At 36.4% G+C, this 17,655-nt stretch overlaps 2 protein-coding genes across 10 annotated transcripts in view; one reads left to right on the top strand and one right to left on the bottom strand.

The window, feature by feature from the left end:
- LOC114313053 (flowering time control protein FCA) overlaps positions 1–12,362 on the top strand; it is a 28,664-nt gene extending 16,302 nt beyond the window's left edge. The window contains exons 6-20 of one of the 9 annotated variants that reach the window (XR_014331592.1): positions 5,325–5,386; positions 5,660–5,726; positions 6,739–6,818; positions 6,908–6,972; positions 7,534–7,593; positions 7,733–7,895; positions 8,830–8,910; positions 9,004–9,498; positions 10,174–10,377; positions 10,464–10,658; positions 10,732–10,770; positions 11,132–11,200; positions 11,279–11,324; positions 11,973–12,087; positions 12,175–12,362. Coding sequence is in view for 5 of the 9 variants with exons in the window: in XM_028259380.2 (XP_028115181.1) it covers positions 5,319–5,386; positions 5,660–5,726; positions 6,739–6,818; positions 6,908–6,972; positions 7,534–7,593; positions 7,733–7,895; positions 8,830–8,910; positions 9,004–9,498; positions 10,174–10,377; positions 10,464–10,658; positions 10,732–10,770; positions 11,132–11,200; positions 11,279–11,324; positions 11,973–11,980 (1,640 nt within the window). In the remaining 4 variants the exon portion in view is untranslated. Of the gene's footprint in view, positions 1–5,318; positions 5,387–5,659; positions 5,727–6,738; positions 6,819–6,907; positions 6,973–7,533; positions 7,594–7,732; positions 7,896–8,829; positions 8,911–9,003; positions 9,499–10,173; positions 10,378–10,463; positions 10,659–10,731; positions 10,771–11,131; positions 11,201–11,278; positions 11,325–11,972 lie in introns of all 9 variants that reach the window. The other 8 variants (XR_014331593.1, XR_003647056.2, XM_028259382.2 and 5 more) reach the window with 8 other exon arrangements.
- A 53-nt stretch (positions 12,363–12,415) lies between these two features.
- Positions 12,416–14,677, bottom strand: LOC114313054 (peroxidase superfamily protein). The gene is made up of 4 exons (XM_028259384.2): positions 14,285–14,677; positions 13,245–13,436; positions 13,006–13,171; positions 12,416–12,935 (listed from the first exon to the last, which is right to left on the bottom strand). Exons 1-4 carry the CDS (start codon positions 14,540–14,542, stop codon positions 12,526–12,528), a joined length of 1,026 nt encoding a protein of 341 aa, XP_028115185.2. The 5' UTR covers positions 14,543–14,677; the 3' UTR covers positions 12,416–12,525.
- Positions 14,678–17,655: the final 2,978 nt, after the last annotated feature.

Genomic DNA, 17,655 nt, shown 5'->3' with positions numbered 1-17,655 from the left:
CTGATAGTCGATCCCATAAGTTTGAGTGAAGCCTTTAGCTACCAGTCTCGCCTTGTATCTCTCAACGCTTCCATCTGCGTTACATTTTATCGTAAACACCCATTTACACCCAACTGTTTTCTTGTCTTTGGGTAGATCAACTATCTCCCAAGTACCACTTCTCCTTAAAGCATTCATCTCCTCCATGACTGCTAATTTCCAATTCGGATCATCCAATGCTTCCTGTATATTCCTTGGAACAAACAAGTGTGAAATCCTAGATGTGAAAGCTCTATGGTTTTTAGACAGTCTTTGATAGGAGAGGTAATTTGCAATAGGATGTTTAATGCAATTTCGGACACCTTTCCTAATTGCTATAGGTACATCAAGGTCGGAAATAGAAGGAATAGGATTACCTAAAATTTCGATGCCAGAACTCGGGTGGACATTCGGGTCATTAGGATGGACATTCGGGTCATTATTCCTCAGATGAAATCGCTTCCTAGTATAAACCTGAAGCTCAGGATTTAGATCATTTTGTAGTACTTCTCCCCCTAAACAAGAATCTTCTTGACTAGGCACCATAGAACTTGGTTCTCCTAAGTGATCATTATCAGACAGATGTGATTTTTGTGTAGGATAAATGACATTGGGGAGCGGGATAGAAATATCCCAAAAACGGTCTTCTACTCCACTTGTCTCCCCCTGAAGAGAAGTGTTGGGGAAATAGGATTTTGTTTCCACAAATGACACATCCATACTCACATGAAATTTCTTGTTTTGAGGATCGAAGCACTTATACCCCTTTTTGTTTGAGGAATAACCCAAAAAAACACATTTTATAGCACGGGGGTCAAGTTTTGAACGAAATTGACTGGGAACATGAACATAGGCAGTACATCCAAAAACTTTGGCGGGTAAATCAGAAAACAACCTCGTGTCAGGAAAAAAAGTTTTGAGACAATCAAAAGGTGTTTTGTATGTTAACACCTTTGTAGGCATCCTGTTTATCAAATAAGAGGCTGTTAAAATTGCTTCACCCCATAAATATTTAGGAACATGCATGTAAAACATTATAGCACGTGCTACTTCAAGTAGATGTTTATTTTTTCGTTCTGCAATGCCATTTTGTTGAGGGGTATCCCGACATGTAGATTGATGAAAAATCCCATTTTTTTCCAAAAACTCACCCAACTGCTCATTGAAATATTCTGTTCCATTATCAGAATGTAAAATACCAATTTTGGTGTGAAATTGGTTTTCAATCATATTGTAAAAATTTGTGAATAAATTTTTCACGTCAGATTTTTTATTCATCAAATAAATCCAACATAAGCGGGTATGGTCATCAATAAATGTAACAAACCATCTTTTACCAGAAAGAGTAGTGATTTTAGAAGGGCCCCAAACATCACTATGAATCAAATAAAAAGGTTTTGAAGCCTGGTAAGGTTTTGGCAAATAAGTAGAGCGATGAAATTTTGCAAAAATGCAACTTTCACAATGAAAAGAAGAACAATCAATCCCTTTAAATAATTCTGGAAATAAATGTTTCAGATAAAGAAAACTAGGATGTCCTAGCCTATAGTGCCATAGCATTATTTTTTCTCGAACAGAGATTGAACTGGTACTATTAAAGCTCTGAGCTTTTTTATTACTAACAGGTACTTCATCAAAGTAGTAAAGACCTTCAAGCATCCTAGCATGCCCAATCATCATCCCCGAGTTCTGGTCCTGAAATTCACAATGGGATTCAAAAAATGTAACACGACAATTAGAATCCTTAGATAGTTTACTGACAGACAAAAGGTTACAGGCTAAGTTGGGGACGTGAAGAACAACATTGAGATTAATTTTCTCAGTTAGTTTAATAAATCCTTTTCCTGCAATAGGTGAAAAACTACCATCGGCTATTCTGATTTTGTTATGACCAGAACAAGGGAAATAGGTACTAAATAAATGGGAAAAACTAGTCATGTGATCGGAGGCACCGGAATCTATGATCCACGGAGAGAAGTTTAGGCAAGAGAAGGCTTTAGGATTTCTACCTGTTTGTGCCAACAAAACACTAGGAGTACCGGTTGAGGAGTTGGATTTTATCAGCTTTAAGAGTTGATCAATCTGCTCTTTGTTGAAGGGACCTGAATCGGCTTCATTAGCGGTAGGAAAGCCACGATTCTTCTCTCCTTGTTTGCTGCTTTTCCAGTTGACAGGTTTGCCATGAATCTTCCAACACGTTTCGCGTGTATGGCGAGGCTTGTTGCAAAAATCACACCAGACCCGTGGCTTATCATCAAACCTGCGCTGGTAATTTGCAGCCTTGTTGGCCGCAGCATCGCTAATTAAAGCAGAAATTTCAATTGATTCACCATTACCTTTTTTCTTAAGCATGACGCTCCTTCGGCTCTCTTCCCTTCTGACTTCAGCAAATACTTCGCCAATGGATGGGAGAGGAGGTCTGCCAATAATTCTTCCTCGCACTTCATCGAACTCAATGTTGAGGCCGGCAAGAAACTTGTAAATACGGCTGTCTTCCACAGTTTTCTTGTGGTGGTTGCAGTCGTCAACCGATTTCCATTCGTATGTGTTGAAGATGTCAAGATCCTGCCACAACCTTTTCAACGAATTGAAATATTTGGTGACGGAATCATCTCCTTGACGAATCTCTCCCAACTTCAAAGTTAATTCGAAAACTTGAGATTGATTTCCTAGGTCAGAATACATCTGACTAACATTATCCCACAATTCTTGTGCAGTAGTATAGCACATGTAATTAGAGCTTATATCCTCCTCCATGGAATTGACCAACCATGTCATAACCATGGAGTTTTCAGCGTCCCAATTGTCGAACAACGGATCATTAACAGCAGGAGCCTTCTTGTCACCAGTGATGTAACTGATCTTTCCTTGCCCACGGATATACATCCGGACAGATTGTGACCAGCGGAGAAAATTATCACCATTTAGGCGGATGGTGGTGATTTGGACAGAGTGAGAGTTGGACGTTTTCACCGGAATGGCAGCGGCAGGGGTTGAAGTGGTTCCGGACGTGACTTCTGACATGGCTATGACGGTTTTAGGGCTGCTGTGTTTTTTGTTGCTCTGATACCAACTTAGAAAATATGAAGAAGAAGAAGTCCGAAAAATATGAGGAAGAAGGAATATATTTCAGTTATATTCAAAACTTCTTATCTTACAAGACCAAATGACACTCCTTATATAGGAGATATTACAAACATCATCATAACCCATTATATGCCACTTACATATTATATATTACCACTATCTACCACTATCATATTATATACATGCCACTATCTACCACCAACACCACTATCATATTATATGCATGAACACAATTTCCAGCATCTGGCACGCCTTTTTATGGATTGGGCACGCCTTTTGATGGCACGCCTTTTGAAAGATTGGACACACCTTTTGAGGGTGCGACTTTTTAAGGGTCCGACAAGACTCTGTAAACTGTCCCGACACTGATTCCGGTTAGCTCCTTCAGGGGTCCGACAAGACTCTGTAAACTGTCCCGACATTGATTCCGGTTAGCTCCTTCAAGGGTCCGACAAGACTCAGTAAACTGTCCCGACATTGATTCCGGTTCGCTCCTTCAAAGGGTCCGACAAGACTCTGTAAACTGTCCCGACATTGATTCCGTTTAGTTTCTACAAGGGTCCAGCAAGACTCCGTAAACTGTCACAACAACTGTCACAACAGTGTCTGTTACAACGGTCCGACATGACCCCGTAAACTGTCTTCTACATCGGTCCGACATGACCCCATAAACTGTCTTCTACATCGGTCTGACACGACCACACAGTGTCTGCTACAACGGTCCGACATGACCCCATAAACTGTCTTCTACATCGGTCTGACACCGCCATCCAGTGTCCTCTACACCGTTATGACACCACCATACAGTGTGCTCTACATGGTTATGACACCCCCATACAGTGTCCTCTACAACGTTATGATACCACCATCCAGTGTCTTCACCAATGGTCTGACACGACCATACAGTGTCTCTTATCCTCTTTTATTTTTATGTATTTTCTTGTTTTGTTACTCTCTCCAACCTCAAGTTGGTTAGTTCCTATCCCCCTTGAGTTTGCGGGGGGCTGTTAAAATCCACCTACTCTCCACCTACTTCACCCACTTAAACCTACTCCACTAAACCTAACCCACTACACCACTACCAGCTCACCTACTCCACTAAACCTAACCCACTACACCACTACCACCTCCACTTCACCTACTCCTTACCTACTACACACTCACCCTCTTCTATATATAGGAATCATGAATCATTGTAATAGAGATCAACAAATCAATCAATAATATACATCAATATATTTTACACTAAGCCATAAACACCTAGCCACCGAGCAATGCAAAAAGAGATGATCCAAAGATTCTCCACTTCTACAACATATGATGCACCATTGAGGATTAAGATACAGCAAAGGTCTCCTCTTTTGCAATGAATCATTGGTCAGAGTGCCCCCATGAACCAAAATCCACATGAACACTTTCACCTTGAGAGGAGCACACGCCTTCCAAATCTTGTTATGAAATGGAAATTGAGGGACATGAGAATTATCAATGGTTTTATCAAGAAAGGACTTACAAGTAAAAGACTCCGACGAATTGATATTCCATACTAACCTATCCTTCAACATTGGAGACAGAGAAACATTTTCAAGCCTTGACAAAAGAGAAATCAATTCCGGAACTTCCCTGCCATGAAGATTCTGACGGAAATTAAAATCCCAAGATAAAGGAACCACCAAAGAACCCGCCATAGATGCAGCAGAACAATTATGAGATTGAGAAACACCGTATAGAAGTGGATATGACTCAGCCAAGGACATCGAACCCACCCAAACATCCTCCCAAAATTTGACCATTTTCCCATTACCCACCCTCATAGAAATGAATCGGGACCAAACTGGATAAATTTGAAAAATGGACTTCCAAGGAGCACGACCGCTACCCCTCGAGACCACTTGAGAGTCCCTACCATTAACCTGAATCCCATATTTATTTTTAATAACCGCATGCCTTAATGAACCACACTCATTGGGAAATTGCCATAACCTAACCACTTGCCCAGCAGAGCTATGTTTCTAACCAATATTACCAATGGCCAAACCCCCTTTCTCCTTTGATAAGGACATCGTTTCCCAATTCACCAAATGATCCTTCCTACCCTCATCTTTCCCTTCCCATAGAAAATCCCTAATTGGGACTTTGGTTATGGGCTGTTCTTTTCTATTTGATGCATATGTGTTTTTTTCCCATTCCTTACCTATTTCTCTTTATTTTAGGTGCAGTTGAGTACAAGTTGTTTGTCGGCGCATTGAACAAACAAGCTACAGAAAAGGAAGTTGAGGAAGTATGTTTCACTTGTATTCACATGTTTGCGTTAGTTATGCCTATCTTTTTGTAACATTAGCATAATAGTATTCATCTTGCCATTCTTCTCCCTTTAAATTCCCTACCCTCCTTGGTGTCCTAAAAATTAAGAAACTTCAGCTTATTCTTCATATACTTTTTGTCACTCATACTGTGCGCCTGCATGTGTATATAAATGTGTTACAGTTATTATAATCTACTTTGCTCAAACTAATTAAAGTTTATTGCTGACAACTGATTCTTCCTTTGTCAGATTTTTTCACCTTATGGTCGAGTTGAAGAGGTCTATCTTATGCGTGATGAAATGAAGCAGAGCCGTGGTTTGTCTTGTTGCTCTTTTAGTTACACCATGTAGTCCTCTTCAGTCTTGTAACTAAGCTATTATTTGAATCTAGGTAGCACAAACACTTCTAGGGAAGAGCACTGTTTTTGTCCAACACGTGGCGGACATCGATACTTCTTAGACACTCCTCGAAATGTGCCTGACACTTCTTCAACATATCCTGATTAAAAAATAAAATAACAATTTCGGACAATTTGACAACACTATGCAAACACATGTGTGGTGAATATCTGTAGTAACAATTCAAACACGTGGTGCACCCACAATATGTCTTGAAATATTTTTAATTTGATTTCATAATCTGCATGACCAACATAGACTATACAATGGACAACTTCTAACATATGAAATGATATGGCAATAAAGATTAAAATGTAGTAAGACACCAAGTAACTGGAGAATGCATTATATACATGATGTTTGCGGATCTCTATTTTTTCCAATTTCTAATTTTAACTAGAAAAATATTAATAATAAATTAGGTTTCATATATAACATAAAGATATACATATATATAGTAATGTGTTGCCATGCCTGTCATGTAATGTCACGTCTTACTTTTTCAAAATTTGTTGTGTCAGTATGTTTGAATCATACCATGTCCATATCTCATATCTGTGTTTATGTGACATTGTTTTGAATCATGTACGTGGAAGAAAATGCGCATCTTGTCCCCACTCTTTCATGAGAAAATGAACACAACCACAATCACATAGGCACATTCTATGTCATCATGTGGCACATACTGATTTCAAATTCAGATTCACTTGAAAGAGAGAAGAAAAAAAAAAAAAATATTTAGTTAAGTCTCTCCCATTCCACTTACTTTAGTTTAGATATTGGGTCATTTATGTATAAAGCTTCTCAGGATTTATAATTTTTGTGTGTGCTGATCCAAGTGTTTCTTTCTAATCCTTATTGAGATGTATGCTACAGTTATTGTTATCATGTTCCACTGCTTCTCAGTTATATGTCCAACTGTTTTGAAGGGTGTGGATTTGTTAAATATTTTCATAGAGAAATGGCGATGGCAGCTATTAATGCGCTTAATGGAATATATACAATGAAAGTAAGCTTATTTTGCTATTTCAACAGTGATATGTTCTCTATTTAATGTTACCAAACACTAATCATTTATCTTCTCCTTTTGCATCTTAGGGGTGTGATCAACCATTAATTGTTCGGTTTGCTGATCCTAAGAGGCCTAGAGCTGGAGACCCAAGGTTTTGCTCGTCCTTCGTCATTATTGCTCTTTATTAGTTTAGCGTACTCTTCATCTATGAAACACGGATATTGGGTCCTGTGTTTTAAGTAGAACATTACTAAGATATACTGTTGTTTGTGAGAAGCAGGTATCAGAGTACTTGCATTGCAACTTGATTTTAAAATCAAAACAAATATGAACTTCAATCCATTAATCCCTTCTTTGGGATTTTTATCTTTGGAACCCTAAATCCTAACAACTTCCAATTTATTTATGAATACTAGGAACTTAAAGTAAGAGATTTAGGACCAGTGGCTTTTTGTTCAAATTTCTTGTCCAACATATAAATATAGTAATTAATGTTTTTCTATTATCTTCCTATGATATGTATATATCTGTTTGTACATAAAAGTGAATATATGTGAAAGGATGTTTACTTGCTGCCTTGTTCCACTTTGTTCTTGTCTAGATCTTTTGAAATTGGCATGACAGTTTGGTTTTATCATGTGGTATTTGTATCCCTTCTTTGTATTCTTACTTCTTAGTATACTGTGTCAACTTAATTTGTTTTATTTCGCAGGGCTAGTCCTGCATTTGGGGGTCCAGGTTTTGGTCCACGGTTCCCACCACCAGAAGATCGGTAATTTATTTGATAACTAAAGGATGAAGCTCGTTGCCATATTATCGTTTTATTTCTCTTGTTCCCATCTTATTCACTTTTGATTTTTTTCTTTTAATTTTTCTCATGAACTTATTTTATTGTATTGTTACTCTTGCAGACCAACACCAAATCTTGGTGAGCCTATGCATGGTCACAAACCATCCGATTCTTGGCATTTCATGAGTCCTCTAAATATGGGGCCATTTTCAAACCCTGGTGTACAAGGTTTTGGGAGCCAGTTTCTTCCTCGGTCTGGGGATATGGCAATGCCTTCTACTCTGGTATGGAAAAGTTGTGGTTACTTTAATTTAATTTGTGTCCTTTTATTTCAAGGAATAATATTTGTAATGCTAGCATATTACCATGAACTATATATTTATCCAAAAAAAAGTAAAAATAAAATTACCACGAACTATATAATTAGGTTTCTGTAGGTAAATAAATGATATATTTCTGCTATAAATAACCTCCGTATGTAAGTAGACCATGTTTGCTTCGCTGTTCAAATTATGATACTACATAATCCTGCAGTAAGCATAAGCTCCTTCCCTGTGTAACTAGACCATGTTTGTTTTTCTATTCAAATTATGAATATTACATTAGCCTGCAGTAAGCATGAGCTCTGCTGAAGGGTTATAGATTTTTGATTTTGTAGCTCTGTAAATGTGTTTTCCTGTGTTCAGTCAGCTAATATAAAAGCTGCATGTGTGCTTCTTCTTATTTTTTTATTGTTTTATTTTTTATAAAATTTACTCTGTATGTCCTTTTTTTTTTAATTTTAATTTTTTTTAATGGAAATTCCAAATTCGTTTTAAATGTGTTCACACTTAACTAATATAGTCTGAATGAAGTTTCCAATTATACCTCTGGTGATCAAAAAAAGAAAAGGATCAAAATTATCCCTCTGCTTTACTCTATTAAATGGCAAAAAAGGATTTATGTAGCTAGCTCCACTTGATTGGGACACAAGTCTTAGTCTGGTTTGGTTTCGTTTGTTTTACCATATTAAATGCATTCACTCATTTAAAACAGGATGATATTGTAAAATCATAGCAATACATATCCAGGCTTTTCAAATTACCATTTTAGGACATCCCAAAATGGAGAAGTGGACAAAATGAATGGGATGGAGTACTTATTTTTACATGGTCTTTTCATTATTCTTTTCATCTGAGATTAAGGATTTTCAACTTCTTATGCTTGGAAATATTCTAGGGTGGTCCTCTTGGCGTACATGATGGCTCTGCAGATGTTGTGCTTTCTGGACGTGCAGTTTCATCTTCTACATCACAGCAGGTATATGCCCATTGATTGTTGATACCTTCATGTGGTTCGCTAGTCCTTTTGTGACAACTTTAAATCCATTTTTCTCTCTGAATTGTTTTCCAGAGCTTTGACCAGTCTTTGCCACAAGTTCCCTCAATTGGGCAGCAGCAAATATCACAATTGCAAAGGCCACTTCAATCACCACAAGAGTTACAATCTTACATGCAAACACAGATGCCACTCCAGCAACATGGTCAACTACAAATTCCTCAGTCTGCGGGTCAAACCCCCTTCAGTCATGCATTGCTTGGTTTGGGTGGACAGTTATTTGTTTCTCAGCCTCAGGTCCAGCAGAATGCCTCATCTGCACAACAAACCCCAATGAATACTAACTTACATCCACATCATCCATCTGCCGCAGCAAATGAACAGCAGCTTCCACTCCAACAATCAGCTTCTCAGTTTGCTCAGATGCTGTCACAACAGAAGCAAACACTACAGGCAAGCTTTCATTCATCTCAGCAGGCTTTCTCTGAGCTTCAACAACAATTTCAGTTGATTCAACCTTCAAATCAAAATCTGATGTCACATCAGTTTTCTCAGGCTACCAAACAGCAGGTATTTACATATTTAGTGGGTCTGCTTTATCTAGTTATTTACACTGAAAAATTTCAAGTGATTTGTTGCACTTATATGGTCATATTTAAATATTCATTAAATAAAGAATTAAGCTGATATTTGGATTTGGCAACCATGAGATTAACTCATATCATATTCAAGGTAGGTAGGTGCGGTTCTGGTTTTATACTTCCTCAGTGCGGAGGCAACATTACTCCATAATGGATTTTTCTAAGGATATTTTGAGATTCAAGGCTTAATGTTACTTCTATGCCATTTAAGTTTTATCCTGGGAGAAATTGATATACGTCAATCCTCGTGGATCAAATTTTTTTCCTACATGTGCGACACATGTAACTGGTGTTGAATATTTTTTTGATTGGCAACTAGTGTTGAATTATGTTGTACACACCTAATAGTTTGCACTTTAGAGTTGTCAGTTGTCTGCAGTTATTCCTGAATTTGTCAATTTTTGTTAACAGTTAGTACACCACCTTGAAAAATGTTCTGACAGGCTGTCTATGACATTTGTTTGCTTCTACACGTGTGGTGTTCAAATTTTTGTATGAACATTTTACTGTTGTTCTACTTACATAGGGATTTATTTATTTATTCTTGACAATGTTTAGAAACTTTTAGGCCACATGCTAAATAGAATATTGCTTTTTAATTCAGTATCCGTGGGCTGGGATAGTACCACAGACAGTTGCCAGCATGCCTGCTATCACTTCCGTGGCAGATGTGCCTCCTGCCACATCGTCTGCTCCGGTTCTTCCTGTAATACCACAGGCTGTTGCTCCTGTAAAATGTAATTGGACAGAACACACTTCTCCTGATGGATTCAAGTACTATTATAATAGCTCAACTGGTCAAAGCACAGTAAGAAATTTATTATCTTCATATTTTTGGGGTGAGTACCGTTTCCACTTAAATATATACCAATGCTTACTGCCATGGACATGTAGTGGGAGAAACCAGAGGAATTGGCATTATTTGAACAACAGCAAAAACAATCTGTTCAACAGCCTCAAACCCAGTCTCACCCTCAGAGGATCTCTACACAGCAAGTTCCTCAGACACAGCAATTTCAACTCCAAACACAAGTTCAAACACAGGCCCACCATCCGCAGCAGTTGCAACAAAGTTCTTTACCATCATCAGTGAGTGTTTGTCATGTATTCACTTTCAAGATTTTAACTTGTTCGTATCTTATTTGATTTTATTATTTTGCAGTATCAGGCTTCAGGAGTCACAGGTCACCAAAATATTCAGGTAAATGTTAACTTGATTACAAAATGATTGATTGCTTTTGAATTTTAATTTATGTTTGACATTGATGCTATTATGTTGTAACTGGAACTCTCTGTAACGTCTCTAGTTGTAATTTTTCTGTTTTATAATTTCAATGATATATTTTATCCACGTCCTATCTCCATATCCGTGCTTCCTCGTTTCTTACTATTGCAGTTGAATTGTCTGATATTGCTAATGAACTGTATGTAATATGAATCTATGAGATTTTAATTGCCATTATAACTACCCAAAATGGCTAATGCACTTCCATGGTGTCCCTGTGGACTTTTTCCCCTCCCCTCACTAGTTCCAAGTTCTTATAATTTCTTTGGTATTTCAGGAACAACTTGGTTATACACAGTTGCAGATGGCAGCTGGTTCTGTCAATGATCCCGCACGCTTCCAACAAGTAAGATATTAACTTGTTGACTTGGTTAGGTTCTTCGTTTGATCACTGTTTCATTTGCATTGTCTACCTTTGCCGCAGGGGCTTCAGGCTGCTCAGGATTGGATGTGGAAGAATACGTCTTCAGGTTCTGATCAGTTTGTTTTGCTTTATAATCATCACATACTTGTTTAGGAACTAGTGAACATCTTGCAATTTAGGGTTTGGAGGGGTAAAAACCTTGAGGCTAAAAAGCCACATGGGCTAGTTGACTTGGCCTAATTGATGGCTCAGAAGCCAAACCTTTCTCGTTAAAGTTTTCCTAGACCCAATGCACGTAGTTTTGTGGATAATTTTGGGTCTCAGAAGGGTGAAAAACTTGAGGCTAAAGTCACATGGCAAGTTGACATTTACCTAAATGATGGCGCAGGAGCCAAACTTTTCAGGTTTTGATTCTTTCTGGATTGCCCAATGCATTTAGTTTTGTGGTTAGTTCCTCTTTAAATAATCTAAGGCTGTGAAAGATGTGATAAATTGATTGAATTACCCGGTCAATGTGCTTCAGTTGTGTTGTTTATTAGACAATGCATCTCATGGTTTTGAGCTAAAAGTGGATGCTGGCGAGCACCATGCCCTTCTATTCTGACTGTCCTTCGAGCATTTTGTTAATAATGGAGCTGTGGAGGGCAGTTCTAACCTCATTGATTTTGCTCAACATGTACAAACTGAAAAGTTTGATGTTCTTGCATTGATACACAATTGAATTTTTTGCTCATCGTGTCAATCAATTTTTCAGGAACTTGACGCGGGTTGATTAGAAGTTTTAAGGTGAATTGCCAAAAAGTCCGGTTGGATGATGCTCTGCCCATAATTAGAACTGGAAGCCGACTCTTGTAGCTCCAAGGCCGATGGTATGCTTGCATCACTGAATATTGTGTAATAGAAATTAATTTTTCCCCTCACGTTTCTCTACGTAACTGGGTTTTACTGTGTCACAGTTATCGGCTCAACTAATAAAATTTTGGGAGCCATTACTGCAATATGTCTTAGCATGCCATTAGTAAGTAATGCCATCGTCAGATATTAAATCTACGTGCAGATGTAAATTTATCGTGAAACCGTGTTCTCATGCATCGTTTGGTGTGGAAGTGATTCAGATTATTTGAGGGTATTTTTGTGCTCGTAACTTGGTTGAAGTGTAATAATCTTATGTATGTAGTGCATGCGACCCTGTCTCTCTAGATAACATTATATTAGATAGCTCACAGAAGTTATGTTGACATTACTAGTGTAGTTTGGTTACATGACCAGGTACTACAGAAATTAAGCTTCCAGATGTCTTCAAAGAGCTAAAACTGATTGATAATCCTACAGTTTTTGCGGATTTGACCGTTCTCTCCAGTCAGCGGTCCCAAACTTCCCATTTTCAGCATAGACTTTGTAAACTCCTCAAAGAAAGTTGTTGGATCATCTGTGTAAGATTGGACGATTCCTCGTGTTTGGTCATCTCCAGTGACAAGGGCCTGGTCAGAAACGAGTAATCCCTCCCCAGAAATTAGGTTAACATAGTACTGGTTATCGAACGTGGATGGGGTCACAAGATCAAGATGTGCTAGTGTTGTGTTGCTGTTTGGTTCTGCACATAGCTGCTGGAGTGACTGCAGGAAGTCCACATTGATGTCTGGGCTGTTTGAGTTGCTGTTACCATTCAGCCTAGAGCTGAAAGTGGAGCATCGAGCTTTTCCCATCGTGTGCGCCCCTGCAGAGAGAAAGTAAGAGAGTATTTTCTCAACAACCAAACATCTGCGGACAGTGAAAATGATGGGTACCTGAGAGGGTGACCATGTCACTAAGTGTAAGGCCAACATTTTGGAACTTGGCCACTAGTGTGGCTACGTCGGAATTAGGCCCTGGAATGTTGTTGTTTGCTGCTGCTTTGCTAGCAGTCAAGCTGTCTCTCCTCCCCATCTGGACTTCCCAAACTGGCCCTCCTGACTGCAAATTTTGAGCTCCATTAATCCAATGATCAAGTTGTAGAGTTAGTACTAATGGCTAAGACTGCACATACCAGAACAACCGAGTCTCTGGCTACAATAGCGAGTATATCAGCACAAGAGACAGTCTCAGGACAAACAGATTCAAGATCAGATTTAATTGCATCGATCATTTCGAACCCTCTCAGTGAATTCAGGTTTGGTGCTGCAGTTTTTTCGCCTACAAAATTTGGTGTGTCATCCAACAACACTGATGCATCACATCCCTGAAAAACGTGTCAGCCCATCGTTGTTCATCAGTATTAAAATGCTCTACCAAGGAAATGAGTAATTCTATATATGGAGAATTTTTTACTATACAGTGTCCAGAATGCAGCGTTACGTTAGGCTATTTAGGCATTCGACAAGGCCTCCAATTTTCCCAAGGTCCATTGTTTTTTAAAAATATTTGTCGAAAGTCTCTCAAAAATTATAAAAAAAAAAATCCTCCTTATCTTTGGTTTTTGGTAAAAGCTGAGCAAAGAAAAAAAAATGTCAATATATAAAAGCTCCACTAAAAGCAAAATAAAAAAATCTTCATCTAAAAGTTTATAAAAAATAAATCCTGTAAGTCTCCAATAATGGAGGCTGAATAAAACATTCTTTGTCTAAAGACTATACCAGAAAAACCAACCCTGATCTAAAGGCCCAACCCAAAAAAAAAAAAGGAAAAATTACACCACAGTGGTGTCGAAAAAATTAACTATAAATAAATGATAAACATTATAAATATTAATAATTAAAATTATAAATTTTATCATGAATTTGTAATAATTTTTGCTGACACCACTAAACAGTAATTTCTCCAAAAAAATTCTTCTATTTACCAAACGCAGTAAAGGTGGCAAAAAAAAATATTATTTACAAGAATATATGTATAATGAATAAATTTTAACTTAAAGAAGTTTTTAGATTGAAATTTAATAATCATATTAAAATACAAACCTAAGGCCTCTAAAAGTTGCATTCATTATGGTAAGAACGCGAGTCAAATGAGTGCAATGCCAACACTTTTTTGATTTTTTGGTAATGTTTCAGTATGTACAACATAATAAATATAAAGAGAATGACTTGCATTGACAAAGCAATCATGGAAATGGAGACGAAGCAGTGAAGCAGGCATTCTAGGGTCCTCAGTGACAGCCCTTTCCACCCATGAGAAGATAATGGTTTCTGCCTCCGGGCAGCTGTCTCTGTATGCCCCGATCCTCAGAAGGAAGCTCCCACCATCGATGCATGCTTTGTTCAATGTGTTTGTCACTTCTGCCTCTGCTGACCAACTAACTGAAATCTTTAGCATCAGTAAATAGAAAGTTAGGAAGAACAATGCCATTTTGTGGCCTATAATAAACTTTCTGCTAAGTTAATTTTACTTATATAAGTTGCCCACATATATATATATATATATATATATATAGTAGTTGCTTGGAGAGAAAGAGAGAGAGAGGTCGTAGTAGTTGTTGTTGTACTAAAAGGGTTAGTGAAAGTAGTAGAAGACACAGTCAAGCCCAAGAAGAGGTCTCTTGTGGATGACATGCAGGTTCTACCCTGTTCACCTAATGCCATGAGCTTCTTCATATATATATTTTTATTTTATTTTAATTTTAATTGCATAATCATGATCAAATTTGATTGTCATTGATTTAGAGGATTAGAAATCATGGAATTGTAATTGAGATTAATGAATATAAGTAAGACTGTAGTTATAGAATTAATTGTATTATATATATGTTTGATTAGTGTAAAATAATGAGCTTGCAATTTAAAAAATAACGCCACGTCATGTTATTATGTTTGTAATTTGTGTATTAAAATTTTATTTATATACCAATTAGACTTCTAATATTATTATGTGAGGGCACAAATTTGGAAATAAGGCTTAGAGTACCAACTTTTAGTTGAAATCCCAGCCACAATTCATGTGTATATATAGTAACTCCTACAACTTAACCTTCACAAATGTTTTTTTGGCCATTTTTGCTACACTCATGCAATCTTGAGTCTAGTTTCTTTGTCATGATTTATTTATTTATATTTATTTTTGTATTTTTTAGTTCGACATGTCAGTAAAATATATAATTTAATAATTTTAGTTAGAATTGAAATAAACTGCCATTAAAACCAAACACTCCAAGATAACATTGTTTTACCTCAATTTTAAACACAAATGATTAAATTATAAGACCATTATAAAAACATTTAATCACTAATAACTGACGAGTTTGAGACTGAACCCATGTAAAACCATTACAAGAAAAATCCAATCACTGATAGTTGATGAGTTTGGGAATGGACCCATGTCCAACCCTCAAGAGTCAATCATTTTCCAAAAAATAATCATATTCCATGCGACCCCAACGGGTAGAAATTAATTAAGGTAGCAGGTCTGAGGAAGTTTGGGATGAGGAAATTCTCTGGTTGAGTCACGTCTTGTACCATGCCATTAAATTTCTTTCAAGACTTGTACATAGCATGCATTAAATGGTGACCCCATAAAGGATGAATTTATAAATAGCCATGACTAGCCTATGTTTCACGAATTGAATCTGTTCTTATAGTTTCAGAAAAATTATAGTAATGGCAATTCAGTGTATATAGTTGGATTAGAATTGAATCACAAAAATTAATTTGTTCAGTTTAGTTTTACAATTTTATTAATATTATGTAATAGAGATATGCTATGCGTATATGATTATATTAAAAAAAATCAATAACAATTAACATAGTTGATTGAAACTTGTCAATTCCATAGTGAACAAGAATGAATCATAATTTATTGATTTCACGGATTTTCTTTTTGAACATTCCTACATACATCATCCAAAACTCATGGTATAACTAACACGTTAAATCATCAACTACATATTTTTAGTACAATTAACTACATTTGAAACCTTTGTTTATGACCCAATTCCACAATGTGGATTCGATATTATCAATCTGATCTCGTGGGTTTATCACTAGTTTCACTCTGATGACATATTTTTAATACAATTAATAACTACATTTGAAACCTTCATTTATGACCTAATTCCACTATGTGTATTGGATATTATCATTCTGACCTCGTGCGTTTATCACTAGTTTCACTCTAATGATGTGTCTTGTTTGTTTTGTAAATTCATGCGTAGATTATTCAAAAAAAAAAAAAAAAATTAATTGGTTGATCGTGACAGCATGATTCTATTTTGTGTTAAAAAAATAAGTACTTTATTTTCAAAATTACACTTACTATCTTTTTTTTTTTGAAAACAAATATAATGAAATTGTGTGTTTACGATTATCAGATTTTTTTTTTTTTCCCTTGAATAATCTATACAATTCATTCCTAATTTTGAAGTATATTTTGGCTTATAAGTGGAATTACTGTTAGAAGAAAAGTTAGCTTGAGATTATAGACTTCTAAGATAAGATTTTTTTTTTTAATTTTTTAATTTTAATTTTTATGATTTTCTGTAGGTCACAATAGGAGTATCCACTTTTGACTAAAATGGATCTAAAAGGTATTGCCACCATAATAAAAAAAGCTTTTAAAAATAAAAAATAAAAAATTCTCAAGGATTCTTATCCTTCACCCCAACAAAAAGGCATAAAATAAAATTAAAAAATGCATTTAATTGAAAGTTTTCAGCTACAATAATAAGTATTGTAATTAAGTTTATGTATATAGAGAATATTTGAATACATACGTATCAAGATTGATATCCCTTTACAGCTAGCTACGATGATAAGACAATACACAAAGAAAATGTATTTCGATTCTTTTTGCATATATATAGTTGTTTTTCTATACTTTTTCACTTCTCCTTCTAATTATTACACCTTTAGAAACATGTATTATTATTCCCATTCAAACTATGGAAAGAGAGTATGATCTTCAAAGAAACATCTTAGAAATATAGGAAAATTAACACTCTAGATGAAATTGAGTACTTTATGGAATCCAATTAATATACAATATTCACTGTTGAAGCCAAGGCCTAAACCAATAGTAAGATTTATGTGGTTCAACAATATGCCTACAGTCATGGGAAAAGATTGACAAATGAGTTTCACTATAAATATAAAATTACATTGAATCAGCTCTCTCTCCTTCTCAAATCCTAAGGCACAAAATCATCATCAAACCTAGAATCCTGAAATAACGCAAAAAATACAAGGACATGAAAGTACCAAGTAGGGTTAAAATAGACCCATAAACAAATATGAGTCGGACCTATTAATCGGGAACTAGTAATAAGCATCATCCAAGTCGAGTTAGAGTCACACCCACAACAATATCAAATTGAGTGCTACGCAGTGACCAGAAGATCATGGTGTGATTAAATGGATACCACATCCAGTTGAGCTACAGGGAATACAAACTTTAGGTTCTTAAAGGCTGGAAAGCGTAAGATGCAAGAATAATTCTCTGAGAAATAAGAACAAACATAAGGGATTTTTTTT

This window comes from Camellia sinensis, chromosome 6, assembly GCF_055761805.1.
Source record: "Camellia sinensis isolate YWXY chromosome 6, ASM5576180v1, whole genome shotgun sequence".
Taxonomy (NCBI): Eukaryota; Viridiplantae; Streptophyta; class Magnoliopsida; order Ericales; family Theaceae; genus Camellia; species Camellia sinensis.
The sequence above is the reverse complement of the archived record's forward strand: the minus strand, read 5'-3'. Positions and strand labels throughout refer to the sequence as shown.

What these genes read in the sequence shown, in the direction of transcription:
- LOC114313054 (XM_028259384.2), bottom strand. Translation starts at nt 14,542, where the DNA reads ATGGCATTGTTCTTCCTAACTTTCTATTTACTGATGCTAAAGATTTCA. An exon ending in CCAGAGACTCGGTTGTTCTG is followed by an intron (nt 13,172 to 13,244) that starts GTATGTGCAGTC and finishes CAAAATTTGCAG; the next exon opens with TCAGGAGGGCCAGTTTGGGA. An exon ending in TGACATGGTCACCCTCTCAG is followed by an intron (nt 12,936 to 13,005) that starts GTACCCATCATT and finishes TTCTCTCTGCAG; the next exon opens with GGGCGCACACGATGGGAAAA.